Raw genomic sequence first — 27,409 nt, forward strand, 5'->3', positions numbered from 1 at the left:
CTATGATGCCACCCGGTCGGTGATAAGGACAAAGCATGGCACTATTTTCTCTTTCCTCTTATAGGAATCGCAATAAGACTATCTTTCTCTATCAAAGTGTCAGGCCCTTGGACTATACACACCTACATACGAATGTTCGCTGTTTATTTAAATTACTATTTACTTCTCAGTTGCACACCTTGCAAGACGCCCTGCGTGAATAGACAGGATCCTTTTATAGAAATAAATGTACTCGATGAAACACTCGACAACAACAGGCCTGCACTAAGTCGAAATTTATATTTTACAGGCGTTCAACCAGTTTTATCAGCCCGTGATATGAGCCAAAGCGACGTTGAGCACCTGGGGGTTATGGCGTGGGCGAACCAGTTCCGAAACGTAGCGCCGCGACCGCCGGTCCACGACATGCTGCGCGTGGCGCTCGACTCCACCTCGGGCCGCGTCGGCGAACCTGTCAGTACAGTACCCAATCTAGCAACTCAAGGATGCCAGCCAGGAGCGGCATTTCAACTTTTTTTTTCTCTTTATTTAAGAGCTTGTCACCGAGGTGAACATGTCGCTCCATAGAAGACAACACATTTCAACTTTAATTATATGCCATTGATACGTCATTAATCATTATAGGCCAATCAAATTAAATCCAAAAAAAGAGTTAAGAGGAATTAATTCCCAGCAAGCTGGAAATCGTTTTGATAGCTTCATTTGGTCCTAAATGCGTTTGCGCAATCCCATGCAGGAGGTGTGCATACATTTTGGGAGCCATGGAAGATACATGTTTCCTTGGATTGCCAAACCACTCGATGTAGAAGGAACCCACCATCAATTACAATGGCACTACAAGCAAGGTTTTGTGGATCAGAAAAAAGTTTTCGGATGGATTGGATGGAGGATGAATATCGGACATGATTATACCAAAAATAAACTATTTACAAACTTTGACTACGAATTAATGTTTAGGTACCTTTTGGATTCTCAGATATCGTTTTCATCATGATTAGAGCAAATTTTTCGTCGGACGTACGGTTTTCGAGCTACAAGCAAAAAACTGAAAAATAGCAAAAATGTATGAGCATTACACGCATTTAGGACCAAATGAAGGTATTAAAACGATGTGTTCATCAGACAAATAAATGCCCTTACCGGGATTCGAACCCAGGACCATCGGCTTTACAGGCAGGGTCACTACCCACAGGCCAGACCGGTTGGTCGGTGTATATGCTGAGTTTTTAATGTACGGAAACATACTGTTGCCAATCATCAATATTATCTTACAGCATTACAACTTCTCGCAGTCTGTTTTTGTTGAAAAAATATTTTTGGAAGGTCATTTTTAGGGTTACGCCTATTACTAAGAATCCGCTGTCCGTCCGTATGTATGTCTGTCTGTCTGTCACCAGGCTAGGTATATCTCATGAACCGTGACAGCTAGACAGTTGAAATTTTCACAGATAATGTATTTCTGTTGCCGCTATAACAACAAATACTAAAAACAGAATAAAATAAATATTTAAGTGAGGCTCCCATACATCAAACGTGATTTTTTGCAGTTTTTGCTTAATGGTATGGAACCCTTTGTGCGCGAGTCCGACTCGCACTTGGCCGGTTTTTACTTATTGGTCTGTCATATCGAAGAGGTATCGATCAAAATAGGAAACTGAAATAAATGTCATATACTAAGAATAAATGACCAAGGCCTCCAGTGCCCCAGGCTGGAAACAAACCAGCGTCCTCTGCTATCGCGGCAGGTGCCTGTGCCATTAAACAAACAAAATAAAAACAAATTAAAGTATTTTCTGTAATTTAATTTGTTCTAATACTTCTAACAAAATAGGATAGTCTGCTGCACAATTTTTAAACAAACCTTTGGACATTGTTTTAGGGTGATACAGTACAACACTGGTGCAACACTGCTCATCTAATCAAAACCATTATATTTTACCCCTACGCACCTTATAGTGTAACGTTCCCTCTTTTCTTGACAATTAAAAAAAAATCGTGAGTTCAAGTCTCATTTGCGCCTGAAAAGAAAGCTATTAGAAAAAAACTACAAAAAGGCGATGTAAAATTATTTTTCTCAAAAATGGACGGAAAAGTCGACGTTGCCGGTTAAGTGCGTAGTTTATGGTCAGTCAAAAAATTAAAAAGTTAAAAACATTGCAGTCTCGATTTCAGGACTGCAATGTTGCATACAAATTCCATTATTTGTCGAGTTCCAAACTTTTTAAAAGTTGAAGTGGCCATATCAAATGAAGGCTAGGTCCATTAAACAGCCAAACAGATGATCAGTACTTATTATTATAATGTTGGTACCGCGACTATTTAGGTGTCTCAAATAGGTTGGCGTACTTTCAGCAGAAAAATACACTTCTATTTTTAATTAAAAAAATAAAACGGCGGCAAAGCAAATCTTTTTTACTTTTTTCTGTGAAAATATATACATAAGAACGTTGCTTCTGTAAAATATTTCTATTATATTTGTATTTATTGCGCCATTTTTGAGAAAAGCACTATATACGACTCGGCTGGAAGGCTACTTGCTGGCTTCGGATTCAATTAGACGGACTCCCAAGGTCGTCCGTTTAAAACTAATCCTCAGCCAGCAAGTAGCTACTTCCGAGCCTCGACAATAATGTACTATATCCTGTTATGTAAGATACATTACCAAAAAAAAGGATTAACGGCATATTCTTCTAGCGTAGCAGGTGTAATTGTGTTATACTAATTGAGGTTTTTATCATCCTACCCACAAGTATTTGCTTATATTAACAGGTACCTATATACATACTTAAAACAGCAGAAATAATTATATTTCATATAAAGAAATTACCAAAATACCAATTAGTCTTCACTCTGATCTGCCATGCCATGAATAGTGTTGCCTGTGTTTACAGTTTCCTAAAATAAAATCCCGCCGTGGAGAGTTCCGCATGCAGAGTGAGTTGTCCACTTTATAACTTTATTTACTTAAGGGGCCCACTGATTACCAGTCCGCCGGACGATATCAGTTGTTCGGAACTGTCAAATTTTTGTTCTAACTGACAGGCTGATATCGTCCGGCGGACTGATAATCAGTGGGCCTCTTTAGGTTGCGCACTGTGCACTTAAATCATTTTATGTCTGTAATTGTAGACAAAATAAGTGCAATAAAAAAGTATTTTGGTTCCGCTTTTAATACTGTAATAATGGCATAATTATTTATAGTGTTATGATGTGTCTAACTTAAAATAATGGTATATAAAAAATACAATTTTAAATAACGTCGTCTAGATTCATGGTACTTAATTAATTGCAATTAATTTGTAATGTTCCTTTAAAACTTCCATTGAATGTGATGATGCCAATTAACTATGATTTAATAGGTAATTATTCTCCGTGTTAAATTAACTGCCTAAGTATATGTGAAGTAACGGCTGGCATCAACGCCTTCTCTATATTTTTTATAGAAATACCTAAAGTAATTATTAAATAGCTAGAATTAAACTTCGGTAGGTATTAGGTATAAGTACGACCTGAGGACCTACCGCCAACAACAAATATCAAAAAAACGCTATCTCTCCGTCGCTCGAATATGCAAAAGCGATAGAGAGGCAGTTAACGATTTTCGATTTACTAATGTTAGTGGTAAGCAGGTGCAGTTTAAATAATAACAAATTGATCAAACTAATAACAATTTTAAGTAAAATCGCATGGAAATCCCAGTACCTGTAGACATCTTGATGTCAGTCGAAACAATCCGACGTTGCAAATTGGTATTTTCCAGTAACTATGTACATCAAGTGTTCAGTCAATCATGTCATGATTCATAAAATGGGTCATTCTCCAAATTTGTGCCTGCGTCTAATCTCCGTCAAACCATACTAAATGTAGGTATGAAAAGTTTGACGGAGTTGAATCTGATTTGAGAACGGCGACCCACATAATGAATAGGCATGATGACAGCAACAGAGAATCATGGAAATAATGGTTTCAAAGAAACATGTACCGTCAAGTGGGGTGAATAGGGACGGCAGGGGGGAATAGGGACAAGAACCGGGAATGATGATGAACTGTAAGCTTGTGTGTTGTATTAATAAACAATAAACAATGACATTTACCTGATAATTTAAAAGAAAATATGTATCAAAAATAATAGTACATTATATTCTTTTGGTAATAAGGTACGGAATCCTAAAAACGGCCAAATTTCAGTATAAACATTAGGCTTATTAATATTTTCAAATTTACAATAAAATAAAAGTGCAAAATTCTCCAATCGGCCATTTTGACTGAAACACCAATCAGGAGCGAGCCAAACCGTAACGTCATCACTCCATGACATATAGTTTGTCAAAGGACAGTCTCATTTCACACATAGACAGAGAAAATCATACTATCTTTGTCTTACACTGGTACTAGCACCCAAAAGAAAAGGATGAGTATAGTTTTTATTCTTATTTACTGACAATTTAGGTTGGCCAACTATATTTGTTTGAGCAACATACACAGCCTCATTGACCGTAATCCATACGTCCTCACCAAAGAGTTCGGATGTTCAAAAAAAAATTATATTTTTTTATTTCACCATTAAACATTTATTACGTATTAAAAATAATATTACACGATATAAAGTAAATATTTATTGGTATTATGTAAATAAATTGCTAAATAGTACGATATTGCACTAAAAAAACTTCTTTAATTATTTGTCTGAACGGAACTATCATTGCCATGTTGGCTGTCGTAAACAGAAAAAAATAAAAATTAAAAAGTAAAACCGTACACACATCTATGCCGCATCCACTCCACACTCTCGCGGGGCGCCTCCTAGAGACTTTTGGCGCGAGTCTTGGCGAGTGGAGGCCGTAGGAGTGCTAGCCATCCACACTCTCGCGAGTCGCCTCCTAGAAGCGCTAGGCGCGAGTCTTGGCGATTTTTGGGATCCCGCATAAATTTTAGGTCTGTGGGGATCCCAAATTACTGGTTCCATTTGGTAGAACTCCATAAAAGTGGAACACATCTCGTTACTCCACTCCGTCATTATAAAAAAAATAACACGTAGGTCGTTACTCTGCAGCAGCAAACACAAAGTGAGCGAGCGCGAGTGTGGATGATTCCCTCGCCTCACCCCCTCGCGTCCTTTGACTCGCGTCCGAAAAACCGACAACAAGCGGACCGACAGCGAGTCGAGACGAGGCGAGACGAGCGCACCGTCCACGCTCTCGTTCTCGCGTTCCCTCCTGTAGCCTCGTGGAGAGTGTAGCTTTAGATGGGGCGTAACATTTATTCAGCAAATTACTACCCGAATTACTAATTCCACGCAGATTAAGTCCGCTAAGTCGCGGGCAAAAGCTACTATATACATGCAAATATATTATGCGGTGCAAGCTAAATAAAAGTGTGCAATGAACAGTGTGTTTTTGCGAAACTCATCCATTTCTAATGCAATTCGCACAATTTCACTCGATATAGAAAACAAAACGTAGTATTTAAATCAGTATTTCCATACAGTGTCCCATTTTCATATATCTAGAATGTGTTCGATAACAATCCATTACACATTTAATTAACATCGCTTTAGATATTGCTCAACAAGTTATGAAATTATTTGGGTCTACGTTTTCAATCATGGCCGCTAAGGGCGGACTAGCACTTAATTGATCTAGGTTAGCCCATTGATGGATCAAGTCCGTCCATACAACGACCTTCAACATGTGATTGATTGACATGACTACATAACAGTCCACAAGATTCGTGTCATAGGATTGGAGGTACCTACCTGTTCTACTATCAGGGTTACGAGTGAACACGTGTGTTCTATCTAAATTCGTAACTGTAAGTACCTATGTAAAGTAATATATTCGTGTGTAAAGTACTCATGTAAACAATATCTATGGTCTATGTTCGGTGATTAAGATCATATTTTACACGGTGTATAAAATGATAACAATTTTCTTTAAAAAATTTAAAAACACTTTTTCAACAGATATTTTATCGGATGGTTGTGGATGTCTGTCTTCCGCATAAAGGGGAAAGGAATAGGTACAAAACAGGAACTCGGCCAATTTGCAGTAAAACAACTTCTTCTTCGTTACACGTGTAATTTTAGCACTTATAAATAAATATTTCGGTTCGGTTCGGTTCGGTAATTAAGATCACACTTTCAAAGTATATTCAATAAACAGCATATATTAGAAGCTTTCATAGAGGAAAACATAAATTTTCAAGCTATATGCATCTCGGAATCATGACTAACACAGGACAAGATAAATACCGCGAGATTCAGTGGATACAAGATTGCTTCTTCATACCTATTGTCGTCAAAACCGGAGTGGCGGAGGCGTGTGTATTCTATTACAAGACAACCTAGAGTATATTAATGAAACAGATATCACAAAAATGTCAATTGATTATGTTTTGGAAACGTATGCAATCAAATTACCGCAGTATAATATACTATTAGTAGTTATGTATTGGAACAGAAGAGAGGAAGAATTATTCTTTAAGCAGTTAGACATCATTTTAAACTATATTACAAATAAATACTATAATTATAAAGTAATAATCGGCGGGGACCTAAATATCAACATTTTGAATATCAACAATAAAACAAGCAAACTCTTGGGCTGTAGGTATGTCGGAGCATAACTTTATACAACACATAAAAAAGCCAACTCGTACCACCCCAGCTGCATCAACATGCCTAAACCTCATATTCACAATTTTTTACGATAAAAAAATGAGCACATCTGTTGATGAGCTCGGTTTTTCGGACCACGCGGCAACTTTCATTACACTAGAATTACCTCAAACTGAGCATCAAAGAATAAACTCGTGGCGCGTAAAAAGACGACTCTACAACGAGGTTAACATCACTAACTTCAAAATGAAACTGAATACAATTAATTGGAGCGATGTAATATTGCCAAACAAAACTGTAAACGAGAACTATCAAGCTTTCCATATTACTCTATTAAATGCCTTAAATGAAACAATTCCAAAGCAAAATGTAATAATTAAAAAGTGAGAAAAAAGACGTGGCTAACAGCAGGTATAAAGCAAGCATGCAAAAATAAGCGACTGTTAAAAATACTTACGACAAAAGCAAAAAGTTTAGCATTAACACAATACTACGGCAAATACGTGAAAATACTAAAAAAAGCCGTATCTGCTGCTAAAAAAATAGATTATAAAGATAGAATTAAAAAGTCCACTAATAAAGTGAAAGCAATGTGGAATATTATTAACGAACGCACCAACAAAAAGTCAAAAATTGGGAAACACAACATAAAACTTCAGCTACATAACACCTTAATCTCAGATCCAAAGAAATAAATTAGCAAATGAATTCAACAGTTTTTTTGCATCTATTGGCGAAGCAAAACCAAAAAAACAAACCAGGCCCATGCAAACCTCCTTAGAAAATACGATGTTTCCCAAACCCACCGACTACCGTGAAGTGTTCAAACTCATAAAGAATCTTAAAGATAAACTTAGCTGCGGCATAGATGAGATCCCTCCTGCATTGATAAGAAAATGTGCGTGCGAACTTACGCCACCCTTTTGCAGTTTAATATTTTTATGAAGGATCTTTTCCCGACTTGCTAAAAAAGGCTATTATAAAACCTATACATAAAAAAAGCTCAAAAACAGATCCAAGCAATTACCGGCCCATAGCTCTTCGTCCTACTGCATCAAAATTGTTCGAGAAAGCAATGTGCGACCGAGTGTACAATTTTTGTGAAAAATACACAATTTTCGATGATAGTCAAAACGGATTTCGAAAAAAACAAATCTACAACTTTAGCCGCTTATAAATTTGTTCAGGAAGCTCTAGAGACAATAAACTCGAAAAAACACGCAATCGGTATCTTACTGGCCATGACGAAGGCGTATGACAAAGTCAATTATAAAATATTACTCGACAAGTTATATAGCATTGGAATACGCGGAGAAGCCCATAAATGGTTTAAGTCCTACCTAGAAAATAGAGAGCAATACGTTGAAATAGAATACATCGATCCAAACAGTAACGAAATCTGCAACGTTAGATCAACCAAAAAATAATTAACGCATCTATTCCACAAGGATGCGTAATCGGATGTCTCCTGTTTATTATTTATATAAACGATCTGCCTAAAACCATGGACATACCATGCACTCTATTTGCGGACGACATATCTCTATTAATAACATGCGACACTACTACGGACATAAATGCACAAATAAAACTTAGACTAGATAATATTACAAACTGGATGGACGATCACCAATTAGAGAGTAACTTCAGTAAAACTAAAATTATGACATTTCAACCGCACCAAAAACAACCTTTAGAAATAGACTTCCATTATAATGACATACAAATAGAGCAAGTACAGGAATTTCCGTTGCTAGGTATTATTTTAAATACGCACTTAAATTGGAAAGCGCACATAAACAAAATTAGAGGGAAAATGTCAAGTTTTGTATATGCGCTTGGCGAAATAACCACGGATTTACAAACCTCGCTTGTAACGTATTACGCATATGCCTATGCATGGCTAAGCTACGGCATCATCTTGTGGGGAAATAGTACAGACGCACCAGATCTCTTTATAATCCAAAAAAACTCGTTCGCATACTAGCAAACATTAAAGTACCGGATACATGCAAGCCACATTTCCAAAACCTTAATTTACTGACTCTACCAGGAATTAATATTCTAGAAATATGTAAGTTCATAAAAAAAAATTTGGTATGTTTAAAAAACGAGAAGAGGTCTTAACTAGAACTCACTCAGTCAGGCACAGAAACATGCTTATGCTGCCCTTATCAACATTGAAAATGCATTCAAAAAGCACATACGTTATGGCAATAAAAATTTCGAAACGAAGAACCATACTCTACCTTTATAAGACGTCTAAAACAATTACTTGTCTGAAAATGCTACTATACAATAATTGAGTACTTCGATGACAATTTAACTATACATATAATTTTAATTCTAAAGACTTGACATTTAACTATATATTTTTTAGTATTTAATTATTAACATTCTAATTTGCTATAATTATAAAAAATATTTCTTGACGATCATTCACCAATGTACTACGAATATTTAGTACGAATTGATTATTATTATATTTCCACTGTAAGTACCAATTTAAAGATATATTGCTTTGTATAAATTAACTTTTTAGCTTTAATTAGTTTTTAAGACAGTGCTACGCCCTTGCAGGGTGACCATGTACCAAATCTCTATGTAACACCTTTTATAACCATGGTTTTTGCATGAAATAAATGAAGTGAAATGAAATGATGTGACGCGAGGCGTTTTCGCGCGAGGTTTAAAGTAGCTATAAAAAAATGTAATTATTTATGTTAAAACTTATGAGTACCTATAGCTGAAATATTATGTTTTTCGAAACATTACATGTACAAGTGTACCGAAAATATTGAAAGGGATTTTAAACTTATCATCATGCCTATTATATCTTTTTTTTTGTTTACAGACTTACATAAAAATACAGAGTGTTTCGAACGACATTTCCACTTCGGATGTGAAGGTGACGATAGTGAATCCCCTGGAGCAGGAGTCACGCATGCAGATGGACTCGCGGGGAGCCGGCGAGTTCGTGCCCGAGCACGCGGGCATGCACGAAATTGTGCTCATCTTCGACGACATAAGGTTCCAAACTGTGATTATTTACCTTGCATAAAGTAAAGAGAAAACTCGATAGGAGTAGTAGTGCCCTGGTGTTGCAATCCAATAAGCGGATCAAATAGCATTTTAGCCGTATCCCGATCGGGATTTGATCCGCTTATTGGATTGCAACACCAGGGGCCCGTTTCTCAAAAGCTTGTACTACAAGCGGATGTCACTTTTTGACAGCTTTTGTTAGAAAGGTACTTCCACTTGTATTACATGCTACAAGCTTTTGAGAAACGGGCCCCAGGGCACTACTTTTTGAAAAGTACATGCCTTGTACCTATTACAAATGTGTGTCTATAACGCTGGTATTTTAATATTTTCCACAAGTATATGTTTTATTCCATGTACCTACCTAACTGTATATTTATTGTTACAAGAGTGTTCCACATATACGCTTGTTGGCAAGTGCAAGTATAATGTAATGAAATGGTAATTTCGTTTCTCAAAGGCTGTACTTTACACTTGTAGCTTTTTACTTGTCGCTAAATACATAATTGAGTCTCTAAATACTTTTATAAAAGTGAAAATTTTGAACAATTGCTAATTTAAATTGGGAGAAAGCTATACATATATTGAGTCAATGACTGCAGCAGCTATAACTAGTTTATATATTTTAAATCATAAAATAATTGACTCTTTTTTAGATACCTATATGGAAGTTTAAAAATAATAATTTGGCAAATTTTTAGGGTTGACGGACGGTACTTCTTCAGAGTACTGCCCAGACTAGTGACCGTGCCTGCTCCAGGGATGGCGCCGTGCGCTGTTGGCAGCATCGTGGAGGTCCTCGTTAGCGCTACAGGTATACACATGCTGCATCAAAAGCTTTAAAGCCTAAAAGCTTTGCGACGACTAAAACATTGTACTTAGACACAGAAGTTGCCATGCGAGTGATGCTCAAAATTATCTGTACACAACTTTATTGTTAAGGTGCAATGGGTTCACCCAGCAGAGTTTTCAAACAATCGTAGCGCTTTTTTAGATCATAATACTGTTGCCAAAAATATGAATAGAAATCTATTCTCTAGTAACTTCATCGATTTGAAACCTGATTAAACAAATTATGCACGATAGAAAAAAATCACGATATATCAAAATCTATCTATTATTCTATCTATATCTAAATTGATTAAAATTAGGTTCTTAACTATTTTTGCACAAACGCTGTTAACATGGAAACTGCTTTTAAAAATGCGTTACCTATCTTTTTTTTGATCAGACTCATCGATACCTTTTTTTTTTGTTAAAATTAACTAAAAATATCAATCCAATAACAATGATATCCGCGATGATATGGTAGATGTGAGTGAGTTAAGTGTGTGAGTTCACGTCACTTTTATCAGCTCACCCACTTTTGCTGCTGAGGAGACGTAATAAAGAAGTAATATTTCAGTATGGAATTTTAACAATTTCATGTACTAGGTATACAATTTATAAAGAAATAAGATTTCTTTGAATGCAGAGAAACACAATACGTTTATTTTTGGCGGATTCCTAACAATTCTTGATAATTGTCTTATATATATAACTTACCTAAAGTGTGGTATTTAAATGTTCCTCTCTGTTTAAAAACTATGGGAACTAAGTAAAGGAAAAAGTTAAAGCGTATTATTTTAAGAATTTATTTGCTTATATTACGTAATACAAGCGGGAAGTGCTTGTTCCTTTAATAATAATAATGAGACTGATTGTCACGACAGGCGTCCGCTAGTCTCCCCCATAGCCCATTATCCAGTCCATCCAACATTCAAATCAACAGCCCATGACCTTAGTTCCCATCGCAGCACAAAAGTGCTGCACTGCAATAGTCTTTGCACCTGGCGGGGACCATCTCCGGATGTATCACATTGTGCTTTCGGGCATGGTATCCGCCACGTGTATCCCTTGCTTTTAGATTAAAGTGTCTTAAAGGGCCTCTGCGCTGTTGGCTTCGGCCCCATACGTACGCCTCCCAAAGGTCCGGGACCTCATGGTCCCGTGATATGGAAAAGACATACAAATAATATAAATAAATCATTTATTTCAGACCGACTTGATCCATAGTTTGTTAGTTACAGAGTATCTTAATAACTATGTTAGTGGCACAATACAAAGACAAAACAATTAAAATGGAATACTTAATACAAAAAAAACTAAATATAATATTGATCCTTTGATCACAGCCGCAAGTTTATGTGCGTAAAGACATATTATTTTTATAATAGATAGGCTTTTCAGTCTATTGCAGACTATACAGACAGTGTCAGGTAAGGTGACAACATTTCACATGGCTGTGTAAGCCAATACGGGAGCGGCAACCACGACCGCAAGACAGGCAGGCAGGTGTAGTGTGCCCGTAGCGAACAGTTGTCGCGCTGATGACGCTTGGCTTGCTTACTTGCGAGTGTCTTAAACCAAGCGTCATCGTGGATTTTACTACCGTCGGACACCAGTTTGCGCCACTTATCTCTGTCCTCGGCAAGCTTCTCCCATTGATGAACCGGGATGTTGAAGGCGTGCATGTCTCGCTTGGCGCAGTCCTTATGCCGTAGCATCGGTCGACCGACGCTTCTCTTGGCATCAGCTATGGCGCCAAGCAAAACATGCCGCGGCAAACGAGAAGGTTGCATACGATGCACATGCCCCAGCCAGCGTAAGCGTCTCTGCTTTAGCAGCGCAAAGAGGCTGGGCAGCTGAGCAATCTCAAGAACCCTCTCGTTCGTGACCCTGTCCTTCCAAGATAGATAGATAATGAATTTAATAATTGAACAAAGAAATGGTTGTTGATTGGTTTACATTTATAAGTAAGACTCAGCCGAAGTGTCACATTGTAGCATCAATTATAATCCAGTAACTTTCTTGCCTTTTGTATCATACAAACTTTCATACCCAAGTTTAAGGGATTGGGGGGTAATAGTTTCAAGTTTTAGAATTTTTTTATTGTTGTTCATCAGTGAGTGAGTGGCGAAATCGGGGTTTTTAAGATATCAATAAAATCTACAGAATAAGAGCTATGCAATCGAAACTTTTTAGGTTTAATTAGTCCACTATCGACATTATATCCCGAGAATTTAGTATATCTGGTGTGATCTAAACCCTAGTTATGAGGGTTCAAAATAACGACGAAGCGCTTTGAGAAAAGGTAGGTACCTAGGTAGTGCACTTGCGATTCGCTCGGCTCGTCTTGGCAGATGTTGGAAACGAGGGCGATTACAGACCCGAGTTTGCAATATTCTTACCCCCGGAGTTACACAATGTCTTCTATCACACTTGCGAAGAAAAAACTAAATTTTAAGCGAAATAATTCTTAAATACGGTGAAATTTCAAACAATCGCCCGCCATATTGTCATTATTTGTCAGGTTAGACATAAAAGGCAGATGAAAAGGCAGTGAAGGCAAAGGCACAGACCCAAGCCACGATTGAAAATTGTGTAAAATAGTTATTTGTTTTACGAGGGGGCAACGTTGTTGTTTAACCTCTCGTGCTAATATTGATACCCGAGCAAGTGAAACATTCCAAATTTGAACCACGAGCGTAACGAGTCTTGAGCGTTGCGAGGGTTTCAAGGCACGGGGTTTTAAACAAATTTTGCCACCGAGTGAAACACAAAATTGTTCACTTGCTCGGGTATAAATATTAGCACGAGAGGTTAAACAACAACTTTGGCCCCTTGTAAAACTAATAACTATTAAACGGCTATTAAATTATTAAGATTAAATATTTTTAAACATAAACAAAAATATTAAATTATAAGTAACCGTCAGTCGTTAGTATTTTAAAACTAAAACTTATTTATACCTAACTAAGTACTTGGTTCGTATGAATTAGTGACATAAAAAAACTACAACAATATGGGCCTCTGTCCTTTAGTCAGGTGAACTAAATGAAATAGGATCTTTTTCGAGCGAGTGTGATGAAAAATATTTTGCATCTGACCGTTATTATTGTTATTTTTGTGGTAAAGTCGTTTGTAATTACTCGCGAAATTTTTTCTTCTTGTTTACATCGGTGACATTCGATGGCTTTCAACGTTTGTTGTAAAAGAGACTCCTTGCCAGTCAAATAAATTAGTACCTGAAGATCCGCAACATGGCGAAGGCCAAATAAAATCTTGTCAGGGTATACAAGATTTACTACCGCACCGAAACATCCAGATGGACAAAATGTATTCCAATGACGATGGTTATTGAAAATAACAAAATCATTCGCGAATGACGAACAATTTTTTTTAAAACCTATTCCTAGATAATATCAAATAAATGATTTCCGACTGAAATACGAGTATATGGTCGAATTATCGCCTTATAAAATTATTATTCACTTGGCTGTTTTCTATCCCAACATTCTAAAAAGCTACTAAGGTAAGATTACCTTACCTTATTCGTGGACAAGATTGCCCACGTAGGTATAGTACCTATTTGGTTTCTTGGAAAGGCTCTATATTTTACTAGGGATTGCTCGTATCAAGCTGTTCTTACGTAAAACATGACACATTCGTTAGGTACCTACATCTTTTTCATTTGGCCATACGCAACAATGCAATGTAGACCTAGTGGTAAAGAGTATAAAGCTAGGTTGTTTAGAGCTTTATACTCTTTACCCTTGTGTGCCTTATAATTATCTTTTTAGCCTTGATCTTCTCTTACTTGTAGCGCAGGTATAGTTATGTATGTTTTTTATCAATTGTGTCAATCGTTACATTACTAACAAGTAACAACTATACGTACAGTTTGAGTATGTTTTTTGTCTTTAGAACTAGAACTCATCGAGGGCATTCCAGACATCTCTCACTTACGCGAAGTACAGGCATAAACGATTTCCGCTTGCTATGCTACTTACTGGCAGTGCTGGTCATCCTGTAATATCTAACGTTATAGGAGCTCCACGGCGAGAGGACATAGACGTGACGGCGCATTCACCAAGCGGGCGCGCTTTAGCACTGGAGCCGCGACACCCGCCGCCGTCGGCCCCCGGCACCACGGCCTCGAGTGCCACCTTTCAGCCGGACGAAGCTGGCACTTGGACCATTGCTATTACGTACAAGGGAGATCATATACAAGTGAGTCGAAAATATTTCCTAATGATGTTAAAGTTATTGCTCTTAATAATCATTCGACACCGCTACTCCTCAATCCATCCACAAGCCGTCTGCACCCTTAGAAAGAAATCCGCTGGATGTGAGCGTGGCGTGGCGACGCCAGGCTGATACTTGTGGCGGAGTCCCGTGTAGTCTTGTAACATTCTCTAACCACCTCTAAGGTTATAATGTTGTATTTCTGAATTGAATATGTGTTATACGTTTTGTCTGTGTTTGATATTTAGGGAGGCCCGTTCACATGTGACGTGTTCGAGCCGGGCGGTGTGCGACTGAGCCCAGGGGCGCTGGAGGGCGCAGAGCCGCTCAAGCCGCACTCGTTCGAGCTGGACACCAGCGGTTGCGGCGCGCGCGGTGACCTGCAACTTGACATCGTCCACGATAAACGCAGCGTCATGTGCGCTCTGGAGAAGCTCTCTGCTACCAAGTATCGCGCTACGTTCATGCCAAAAGCTCCAGGAAAACATAGGGTAAGCATATTTACACAATTTGACTTGGGTTAGTTAGTTTGGTTGGTACTATGAGAAATGATTATGGAAGCAATCAAACTAAAGTTTGTATGTAAAAATGTTTTTACCTACTTGTGTTGGAAAACTCATATTTCAACTATAGCTACTCCATTCCAAATGAAGGAAAAGTGGTTGCCTTTTGAAACCAATAAGTATAATCGAATAAGAAAATATTTCCACCCAATTAAGTGACTCACACCATTGTTTGTATATAATACATTATTTTAATTGTAGTTGACGTCAAATAATAGTACATTGTGCAACATGGGGCGTAAGTTAAATATTGCAAACGAGAGTGTAGTTAAAACGCGACGGCTTTCCGGAGCGATTTATAAACTCGAGTTTGCAATATTATTACGCCCCGAGTTACTCACAATGTTTTTCATCACACTTGCGATACAAATATGAAGTATAAAGACAAAAAACAGTTAATTATAATACTAGAAACTTCATAACTCCCTAAGCAAAACGCTTTTTCTATAGTTCCCGCTAAGCCTGCGTGCAATTCCACATTTACTGAGCGAGTGTGATGAAAATAAAGTTTTTCTACTCGTCGACTGTTATTTGAATAAAGATTTCGCATACCAAACTATAATTGCGTACTTTTCATGTATGGGATCCCAACTTAACTATAATATTCATTTCGATACGCTTTAGTCAACTATAAAAAAATTGACCAATCACGTGCCGCCGCGCTCCCATAGAAAAGACTAAACGGGCAACAATAGTCGCGCGTTGATGTCCTTTACACTACATTTTTGTAGTACCAATTTTCATGAATTATTAAGGTTTTATGGTAAAAAAAGTATTATTTTAGATGACTCGTAGAAAAAGCATTGTATACAATAGTGATATAATCAAGCTTTTTAATCTCGTATCTCACTTGGGCAACTCAGCAAGCTTCGTTGCCTAAACACGGTACTCGACTGAAAAGCTCTCTAGTATATTACGATTGTATAAAATACTCTTTCGTATAAAACACCTAAAGTGGCATAGGTCAGCAACGCCCGATATCAGGTGACATTACTTTCACTGTCTAATTTGCTTTTGTATTCATCCAAGTTGTTTGCTGACTTTTCTGTAGAACTTCACGAAAATGGTTTAGGATCTCTGATTATGTGATCTTCTAGAGTATCATTAGACTCTGGAATGAAGTATAGGTGTCATTCTACTATAGAAGTCGTCATGGTGTACCTACTAACAAGCACTTTAGAAGCATGCAGTCCAATCACAAGCATTATAATTTGGACCGAAATCGTATCTGGGGCATTGATATTGGGGGATTGATTGTGTCACAAGGGAGCAAAATGACATATTTACGGCGAGGGCGTACAATTGAATCCTAAACGAAGCGAAGAATTCTATAATAGAATCCTGAGCGTAGTGAGGGATTCAAGTGTTAACGCCCAAGGTGAAAATAATTTTGCTACCATGTGACACATACTGCTTTTCACATTACCTATGAGGAAACTACATACTAGGTTTCAAACCATTATTATTTTAAGCAAAGATCGATACGGACAAAGTGCCAAAAATATGTATACAGGACCTTAGTATAGGTACATACTTCTGGCACTTTGTCCGTATCGATATATTCAGACGTGACTGTACTGACAAATTAAAAGTACCTACAGCTCATAATTATGTACCTAATATCTTTTCAAAGACAGCAGCAAACACCTAAAATGTTACAATGAAAATCTAGTACATTATTTTTGTAGACTTTTCTGGTAACAAATTAGCTCTTACCCCTTTGAACCAAATCTTCAAGATCAAGAACACTGTGAAGACTGATATCACTTATATTTATTATTATAAAGTTATTGATTTAAACTAAGTATTTACAAATTTATACACAACTATGCTTTGTGAAATATTTGTACAAATTTTTAAATATAAACTTTTTAAATTGCATAGACAAGTATGGCTGCGTTTAAGGAAACCTAAAATGTCAAAATAAAAATTAAATTATTAATTATTTAATTTTTAGTTTAAACTAATGTTTTTTGTTTCTTTGTAAATATTACGCTAATTAATTAATTTACTTAATTTAAATATGCTATTAATTAATTTAAAATACGCTAATTACATTTATTGTTTACAATTACAACAAAATATTATTTAAGTTAGAAAAATTGTATGCACGTAATCGATTATAAAGAAATTGTAATCGATTATAATGCATACTAATTTCATATGTCTTTGTGTCAATATTTCATACTGGCAACAAAATGTCCTTGAACAGAAAAGTACCACTTTGATCCCTCCTAGCAGGGAAGAAAAATCCAGTTTCCGAATAGGTGATGTGAAATAGTTATTTGTTATACAAGGGTGCAAAGTTGTATTTTACCCGCGAGTGTGGAATTGAAACAAGAGCAAGCGAAAGGATTCTATAGTTAAACCACGAGCGAAGCGATTGGTTCTAAAAGAGAATCCTGAGCGTAGCGAGTGTTTCAACACACGAGAAGTAAAATACATTTGCACCCGTGTGTAACACAAAACTTTTCCCCTCACTATAGCGAGGAAAGTGCAACATCCATAGGCGTTAGATCATCTTCATCAACTGGAATCACTCATTTTTTTTACGATATTATAACAAAAAACTCGAAATTCTGTACTTTTACGTGAGAAGTTTTAAAGCAAAAATTTTGTTGTCAATGTTGACATTTCTGACGTATGAAATGTCAATGATGCGTTTTGAAATTGCATCGACTTAACTTGTGCGGTCAGAATTATATTTAACATAATTATTAAAAACAAACGTTTATTATGGAATTTTAAGGTTTATGACTTAAAATCATTAAATAAAGCTAAATCTGGTATTTTTTATTACATTCGCAAATCATTTATTTAATGATAATTAATATCGAACGAACCATTATTATGAGCGTTTTACGTTTTGTTATCTGTCAAGCTACTTAAACACGCTCCATCCAAGGTCAAATTACTTTCCCCACTAGTGGATAAAATGCGTTTTTCCCCGCTTGTTTTAAAGGATAAAAGACGGCTTTCCGAGCTAGTGAGGGGAAAAATATTTTTTAATTTCTCTTGAAGTTGATCAGGATACGATTTTGTAAAAATATTCAAAGTTGGTTCCACATCAGTTCGTAAACTTTATTGTTTAATTAATATTGATTAACCTGTTGCAGCTATATATTTACTTTAATGGGTACGATGTCCACGGCTCTCCGCACATGTTCCGAGTGGGTTCACGTTCTAAGAAACCACGGGATAGCGCGAGTCCTTCCTACGCAAGGATCTCAAGCCCAGGTAATGAATTATGTTTCAGTTCAAAGTAAAGTGTTGATAGTGAAATGCGATATCTATTACATTTTTTCTTATTTTAGTTTCCAGAATAAGATCAGAAAGCCCTCTCAACAATTATAATTTCTACGAAAAAAACACAGCGAAACACAACACCAGTTCATTTGATCGTCGCGAAGAAAGACGCGATTCGACAGACTACTACAAGGCTTCCTTTAGCCCGGACCTTAAAGAAAAAAGCTACGATGTAGTAGATTCTGCATACTCAACATCTAGAAATATGAGAAAAGACAGCACTAGGTATGAAACTGCAAGTCCGAACAATAGAACAACGAGCCCAATAACAACGAAGCACCTTGGAAATGGATCTCGACTTGACGTGAACAGGTCAACTAGTCCGTATCGAGCCACGAGCCCGTACCGCGCCGCCAGCCCCGTCGGGCGCACGGCGAGTCCACTGGTGGGGAAGGAAAGTCCGCTTAACCGCACTTCCAGTCCGATTAACAGGTACGATGTGTGGTAATTAGTAATTACAACTGGATACTGCATTATGCAGATTCTATTATACCTACTACATGATGTAGCGTGCATTAAGACTAGATTTTACAGGATCATTCACGTGACACAGACCGTTTCATAGACCGGACTCAATTCGACAAGATAAACTGACATAAGAAGATATGATTAGCATGTGGCCTTTTACTATGTAAATACGACCTGCTACGACGCACTATATATTTAGCATGCGTTAATGGCACGATTAAAATTAATTAAATAAAAAAAATGGCATTTTAACTAGTTTCATTAAAACAAATGGCACTTTAAACTATACATATGTTAAAATTAGCTGTAGCAGAATATATCTTCTTGAAACATTGTATAACTTACTTTATTATTTTTTTGTGTATCAGAGTGAATAGTCCAACGGAGCATTACAGCCCAGTCACGACCACTAAACGTGTGGTGGAAAAGCGAAGCAACTACAAGATGTATAGCTCCTACAGTGGCTCACAAGACAACCTGGATCAAAGCAGCCCTTTTTCGTCGCTGGATGCTGACCGCGCCAGAAGACTAGGGAGCCCAAGTATTGCATTATATATTTTAAACCTACACCTCTATATATAATATAATAATACGTAGCACTTTATTTTACCCATTACGATGTGCACGCAGTGATGCTCATTCTCTCATTCGACACATTAATGTCGGTTTTAGTAAGTAATTAAGTATATAAAAATATACAAAATAAATCATTATTCAAACAGGATACCAGAGGGTCTACCGCGAAAATCGAAATTTCGTTATCTGCCTCTCTATCGCTCGAATATACAAGTGTGATTGAGAGGTAGATAACGAAATTTCGATTTTAGATTTTCGGGGTAGGGCCTCAGACTTTCCAAAGAATCCAGTTTTGGAATTTTTGGTGTTTTTTTTTCCGTATGAAGAAATATTTATTTCTTAAGAAAGCGTAATTTTTAGTGTTCCGTGCAAAACTTTGTTTTGACAAACGGAACACTTATGGGATCACTTTGGTCTTGCAAATCAGTTAAATACGTTTTTTTAAAGGTAACGATTATAGGCCGATGGACATTCAGGCTCAAGGAAAAACAAGGGGTTCTTGTTTGATAATAATGATAATGTTACCTTCAAAGCCGTTAAAGCTACGCTGTTCCTACAGCGTAACAGGCATAACCCTAATGGTTACCAAACTTGCATGGTTAACCTATTCGACGCCAACGACGGATATATCCGAACCGCAGGTCCAACGCCGATGACAGATTAATCCGTCACAGACCACAGAGCAACATAGACCTATGTGTGCATATGCATAAAGTTCAATTTAAGTTTTGACACTTCGTTGACGTGGCGTCTAAGTGACAGCTTTTGTGTTTGACACGGCGTCGAAAAGGTTAAGTGACGTAAGGGTGTTGAGGTCAGCTCGCAAAATTAACTAACTGACCACGGCCGGCCGCAACTGCGCTGCATTCGGTCGGACTCGGAACGGCAGGAACGGCTCCTTGTCTAGATCCATTCATGTTTACAATCAAATTCAACTCGGTACACTGAAGCTATACATGATCCCTGAGCAATTTCCATAAATTCCATTTATAAGTGATCTTTCGGACATTGATACTTTTATTTTAGAAACGTTGTTTGTTCGGGTACGCTCGTCTTATTAAAATATATATTAATATAAAAGTACGAATAAATGTAACTTTATTTATTTTCAATTTGCTTATGTGGATTTAATTATATTATATAAATATATTTTTCTTTAATTTTAATCGCTTAGAACTCTAATTTCTATTTCCCAGCTAAGTCCTTGTAGTTTCCGTTGCGTTTTTATTTTTTATTTTACGTTTCTTTACATATTAATATTTATTTCAATTGACATAGGACATAGGGTAGGATCGGTTGAATTCCTACTATATAATATTAAAATGCGAATGTAACGCTGTTTATCTGTATGTATGTCTGTTTCTTCTTCTTTCCTGCTTGAACTGCTGAACCGCTTGAGATGAAATTTGGTTGTAGTTTGAGGCCTTACCTATACCTAATGGTTAGTTTTGTTAAATTTCTGATTTCTGGTCAATAATTTTGTCAATGATTTTGTAGCAAATATGTAGGTTGTAGATAATAAATTGAGTATCCAACTGTCCATACCTTGGCCGTATTTGTCAGCATGAGACTAAAGCCTAACACCATTGGTCCAAGGGAAGCGTGTTCGTGTTCAGAAGTACCTACATATTCTGGCAGAATTACAAGGCTGGGCTGATGCTGGTACTTATTGTAAAATGCCGTCTTCTGTATAAATATCCGTTTAGTTGCCATTTCATTACCTTCTTTTAGAATTACATCGGAAATATTTAAAAAACTTAATATTTAAAAAAAATCCTTTAGATTCGGGAGACCCTGGAGGGAGATCGTATCATACAAGAAGAAATTCATGGGATTCACTTGAGAAAACCAGACAAATGCTCAGTGCTAACAGGTAACGTCTGGGGGAGAAATTACATCTAAATATAAGTGTTTCAATTAGTTTATTATATACAGGCATCGTAAACTGCGAGCGAAATCCATTTAAATGACGTATGACAACCAGTTAGACGTATGAAAACCCTAGTACTTTGATGGATTTCGCTCGCAGTTTACGATGCCTGAATTTATATATATTTCGTCACTTCATTCTTCAGATATAAATTTATATTAACCACGTAGTTTTCCTATTGTACAGTACATCGCACACATTTAAGAGTAACTATTTATACCTACCCCCGGAACATAACGAACAAGCAATTGTAGTTTACATCAACCACCAGACCCGAACATAACAACCAAGCAACTATATTTGATACCTACCACCCGAACATAACGACCAAGCAATTGTAGTTTATACCTACCACCCGAACATAACGACCACGGAATTGTAGTTTATACCTACCACCCGACCCGATCATAACAACCAAGCAATTATAGTTGATACCTACCACCTCAACATACCGACCAAGTAATTCACAAAATAGGCCAGGAAATGAATGCCCAAAAAAAGTTATAGAGGGAAATGCTTGGAACACAATTTTTGACTTCGTAGCTTTGTTTGGGTTTGGACTAGTTAGGAGGTGAACATATCAAGTCCCCGGCCGTAACCCTGGTGCTGGGGGGGAGAGTGGGGTTTGAAGACATGGCCACTTATACAAAATGAAAAATGACTTAATTTGTTACAAGTTTTATTAAATTAAGTTATTTGATATCTTGTATAGTTTTCGAGATATCCGCTCTTGAAGGTTTATTTAGGGCTCTGTCTCGGGACTTAAAACATATATTTACCAAATTTCAACTAAATCGGTTCAGCGGTTTAAGCGTGAAGAGGAGTTAAAAAGAAGTTATTTGTTTAAAGTTTATGTTTTTACTTTGGAAAGGTGTCAATGTTGATACCATCAATTAATCCAGCACCCCCGATTTATACGAAAACGTTACCAAACCCGGCCTAGCAGCTTCACTGATGTAGATAATCAAGATAAAAATGAGAGCCCTAAATAAACCTTTAAGAGAGGATATCTCAAAAACTATACAAGATATCGAAAAAGTTGACTTAATAGACCTTGTAACAAATTAAATCACTTTTATTTTGTATAAGTGGCCATGTCGTTCAGACGCATAGATTCCGAGATATAAACGAAAAACCGAAAAATGGAACCTATAAACCCCACTCTCCCACCCAGCACCAGGGTTACGGTCGGGGACTTTTGATATGTTCACCTAACTACTCCAAACAGAGCTACGAAGTCAAAAATTTCCCTCTTTACCTTCTTATTGCTTGGCCTAAAACCCATTCGTTAAAATCTTGATACTTATACTAATTTCAAATATGTGGTAATAATTTAAAAATATGTGGTATCTCGACCAACTTTTGTACAGCGGATACATAGTAGGATGCTGATAAGCAATCATGTGTTAACCCACATAAGCACGATTTTGAAAAAATGGCGTGTACCTAAAGATTTTTTCGTGGTTTTTGAGTGTTTGTTCTAAATATTAAAGATTTTGTTCAAATTGTTTTATTTGTCAGTTTAAATACAATGAATAATAGTGATTTATAATTATAATATACGAAATAAATTTAAATTTGTCGCAATAATACCCTTTTTGTTTATTGCTAATTGCATCATGACGTGAAACTTTCTCAAGAATGTGTCATTATGCTTAACACAGTTTTGCTAATTGTGTAAATCTGCCTTCTGATTATAAGTTATCAACATGTTATAGCACATAACTTGTTGTTGTTAAATACTAAATATAAGTATCTTAAATTTTGTTTTACAATAATCAATCAAGCCTCATAATGCATTGATACGATATTTTTTTCGATTTGCAAGAATGATTCAACTGTAGCAAGTTATTTAAAATTATAATTATAAAAAAAACATTATTTTACGAATGTGCATACATTCAAATTGTTGAACTTGTCATTTAAAATGCTAATAAAAACTACAGCATTTTGCGTTTTGTTTAATTTATTTCGGCAAACTTATCTGAAAAATAAAACGCTTAAAAACTAGTGTGATTACGCTTTAGAAATACCTTATTGCGATTAACATTAACAGAAAACCGCAACAATTAACAGATTTGTGCACTAAATTCGTAAAACTACTTATTACAAACACAATTTTTAACAATATTTACCTTCAAGCGCTTCTGGTAAAACAGAATTAATGGAATGTGATTTCCGCAACAATGAGTTATCCTTCTTAGTCTTAGTCTTAAGACATTATTGACATTTTAGTATGCGTTCTGCCCATTACTGCAATAAGTTAAGGTAAGTACTAAACGCATTATTGCAAACCAGACAACACGTGTTAACGGATTTGTGTTAACCTTTTTTCCTTCTTTTGGACTATTTATAAATTTCAAATTACTAAGGTCATTTATTGCAAAATGAAGTCGAGCGGATCAGCTAAAATACGGCATTAAAATCTCATTTTTTTAAGTTTTTGTGGCTTGATACACTATTGCTTATCTGCATCCAGTTGTTATAACGGGTAAAAAACTACGCCAAAAAGAAAGGTTATAATTTTAGCAGTAGCCATTCAATTCGTTTTTATGAACGAATGAACTAAGGCTGCATTTTCAATTGTTTTCCAAACAGGAATACATAATAGATACAAACGAAGAAACATAAGTAGTTATCTTAATGGGTTTAAAATCTTTTAATTTGATATTGACTGTGTTCGATATAGAGTTTGGATGTAATCGATGGCACACCATGCGACCATGTCTATTATAAAACGTTTTTTTTTAACAGCCTGGAGCCGGCTGGTCCATCGGAGCGGTACGCCGGACCGAGTACGCTGGAGCGCGAGACCAAGCGCAACACGCAACTAAACAAGTTTGGTGACATGACGACCAGCTCGTTCAACAGACAGCTCGACCGACTCGCCGACGACCAATCCGATACGTACACGTCTCGAGTGAGTCACAATTATGAAGTACCTACTATTAATTCTGAACGTTACCCACTATACCAACACAAACATTGCCTGCCTTGAAAAAACAGTAATTATCTACCAAAGAGCTGTCTGTAATGGTTAATGGGTCGATTTTTGAAATGTAATTTTTGCGTCAATTACTGGTCTGTTTTTTCATTAGATTTTTATAAAAATAACTATTACAAAAGAAACACCTTCGAAATAGAATTTGATCGATACATAAGGTACCGGTTTTAAGTAAGTAAATAGTTTAGGAATAATAATAATAATCTATTAGTTATAATATGTACTCGTAGATTAACGATGACGGCCACGGGCCATAGCGGGAAAATGCCGTGATGCCGTCGGCATTGCTTTTTGTAGTTGTTTGGAGAAAATATCCACGAGTTACGAAAGATATTTGTAATGGAAATTTAATGGTATTAAAGGCATCAGCTAAATGGTAATAATTTATTATCATTATCATATCAATGAGAGTTTGAAAGGATTTGGGCCAGAAATAATAAAATAAAAAGCCTTTAATTCCACACAATTTGAACAATACTTAAAAAATAAATAAATTATATCTAATAACATACTTAATTATTAATTTTATAAAATAACTTAATTGCTATGATTGGTGGACCTCTTCGCGAGTAAAGGCCTCCCCCCCCCCCCCAAGGGGAGGCCTTTACTTGGGCCAGAAATATGACATCCAGAATAGTCCGTATTTGTAATGAAATGTAATATTTTTTAATAAATACACATATCCTTATAGTTTATACATGTTTGAACCATTACAATAATTATTTTTGTTGCTTGTCATTTTCCTGGGTAATAATTTCATTGTTTCTGCATCGGTAAACTCAATAGGCTACATGACAAGCTTTTATTATTATTATTTATTTACTCTTTATATAATTAAATAGCGTAGCAATAAATAAATAGCATAACGGGATGGTTATTTGGAAAGACACTTGAAGAAAAACGCGATGATCAGTGCGAAGCAAAGATAACTCCTATTCAAAGATAGATATAACACCGTAGTAAATGGATACAGTCTAAGGAAAAAACGTGCCTCATAAATCAAGACAATTTGCTTCTCGATTAGATGGCGCCACTACCTTTGGCCTACTCTCATATAGATGGCGTTGACGGTTTCGTTTGTTATTTAACAATTTTAACGCATATCAGTAAAAGAACATGGGTCAAAATAATATAAAAATAATTATTGCAAATATTTCAATTTTTTTTTATCCATATATAAATACATTTTTTGTTATTTTTATTTTTAGTTTTAATCGTGTGTCGATAGATGGCAGTGAATTTACTGTGGCTTCAAAATTTACTATGACAGTACCGCTCTATCCTATTATATCCTCTTTGGTGGTCATAAAAACTTTCAAACGAAGGAGGAGAAATATGTTTTTAATTATAAGATTTCACTTCTCATGCTCTAAAAGTGCTTCAACTTAGACCTGCAAAGCGGGGCAAAAATCGTATTTTAGTCTCTAGGGAAAATATGTATACATATTTTTGATTTCGCCTACATTTACTCCCTAGTCATACAATCTACTATTAAAACGCGTTTTGAACACATATTAAATCACATTTAAAATCGGGTCTATCGCGACGACGTTTCGACTCAGGTTTCACTGGTCGTGGTCGTGGTTAACTGATGTTCCAGCAAAATGTCAAAACAGACTTGTGTGGCTACCCGACGAAAAGTGTATTTAATAGTAGATTTTTAACCAAGGGTTGAAAGGCACCCATTTCCGTTGAGGTAGTTTCACTCTCACTACGTTCGAGCGCCAATAGTCCGAGACGGAAATTATGCCTTTCACCCGAATTAAACACTACTTTTCATATCGAATGCAAGGAAACCAAACAAGACAAGGCAATTTTGCAAAATCAGTAATTAAAGTACCTTAGAGATCTACGGCCATGATATTTTTTCTAACGACTTATTTGCAATCGGAGACTTTTCATGTGGGAAGATAAATAACCCCTAGCGGTAAACATTTACATTGCAATATTTACGAAAACACACATAAGTGACTACACCGTGAAATTATTTAATAAAACACAGATATTTTAACAAACTATAGTTTTTATCAAAATCAACGAGATTGCCTCTTACTTTTTAATTTTTTACTTTTTCGTTGTAATACTCCCAATAGTCAATGGCATCCCAGTCATTTTGCCAACATAATGAGAGTAGGTATTTAAATATTTTTTTTATAACAATTTAATGAATAAAATAAGCAATTTTATTTTATATGTTATTTTATGTTCATGAATATAGTGCTAAATAACTTTAAAAACCCATTTATAGGTAATATCGTACAAACATTTAACTTTGCCTGTATAAGATTCTGCCTTTGCTCATTTACGCAAGTGTAAGGTTTAAAAAATATATTTTCGGTGTACTCCTTTTGGTTCCCGCCTTATGAAATCGAGTAAATACAATTCAACGAAAGAAATCAAGAATAACTTATTTTAACAATTATAAATCATTTTTAATTAAGAACGATTCAATGCGGGATTAGTAAAATTAGAACAATTACCAATTGTTACAGGCGGGGAAATAAAGACCCTTTTTTCAATTTTGTTTTCACCCAGTTGCTCGTGGGACGGGAACGCAGAGGAGTACACCACTTTTCTGCACTAGAGCAGAAACGTATCACTTTCTGCGCACTTTTTGGAACAGCAACGACCCACTTTCAGAGCATGAGATATGAAAAGTTTGTTTGTGTGTTTGTGTCGAAACGTCGGTAAATAAAGGTAACGAAATAAATCCGCGATAGACCCGATTTTAAATGTGATTTAATAAGTTTTAAATTATCACTTTTAATAGAATTATATTTTTTCAAGCAAAACTTGCAGCGATCCCTAGTACTTGAGATGAAGAATGAGAAACATTG

The 27,409-nt window shown here is 36.2% G+C and overlaps 1 protein-coding gene and 1 long non-coding RNA gene across 2 annotated transcripts in view; one reads left to right on the top strand and one right to left on the bottom strand.

The window, feature by feature from the left end:
* Window positions 1–27,409, top strand: part of LOC134754962 (filamin-B) — a 174,490-nt gene that overhangs the window by 38,087 nt on the left and 108,994 nt on the right. Inside the window, exons 8-17 of the mRNA XM_063691456.1 lie at window positions 290–453; window positions 9,471–9,646; window positions 10,360–10,472; window positions 14,529–14,710; window positions 14,974–15,216; window positions 18,405–18,525; window positions 18,603–19,026; window positions 19,431–19,603; window positions 21,421–21,511; window positions 24,323–24,488. Coding sequence (XP_063547526.1) covers window positions 290–453; window positions 9,471–9,646; window positions 10,360–10,472; window positions 14,529–14,710; window positions 14,974–15,216; window positions 18,405–18,525; window positions 18,603–19,026; window positions 19,431–19,603; window positions 21,421–21,511; window positions 24,323–24,488 — 1,853 coding nt within the window. The remainder of the gene's footprint in view (window positions 1–289; window positions 454–9,470; window positions 9,647–10,359; window positions 10,473–14,528; window positions 14,711–14,973; window positions 15,217–18,404; window positions 18,526–18,602; window positions 19,027–19,430; window positions 19,604–21,420; window positions 21,512–24,322; window positions 24,489–27,409) is intronic.
* The window catches only part of LOC134754981 (uncharacterized), a 245,613-nt gene that overhangs the window by 33,070 nt on the left and 185,134 nt on the right, over window positions 1–27,409 (bottom strand). The gene's annotated exons all lie outside the window — the stretch shown is intronic.

The sequence above is a fragment of the Cydia strobilella genome, chromosome Z, assembly GCF_947568885.1.
Source record: "Cydia strobilella chromosome Z, ilCydStro3.1, whole genome shotgun sequence".
In the NCBI taxonomy this organism is placed as follows: domain Eukaryota; kingdom Metazoa; phylum Arthropoda; class Insecta; order Lepidoptera; family Tortricidae; genus Cydia; species Cydia strobilella.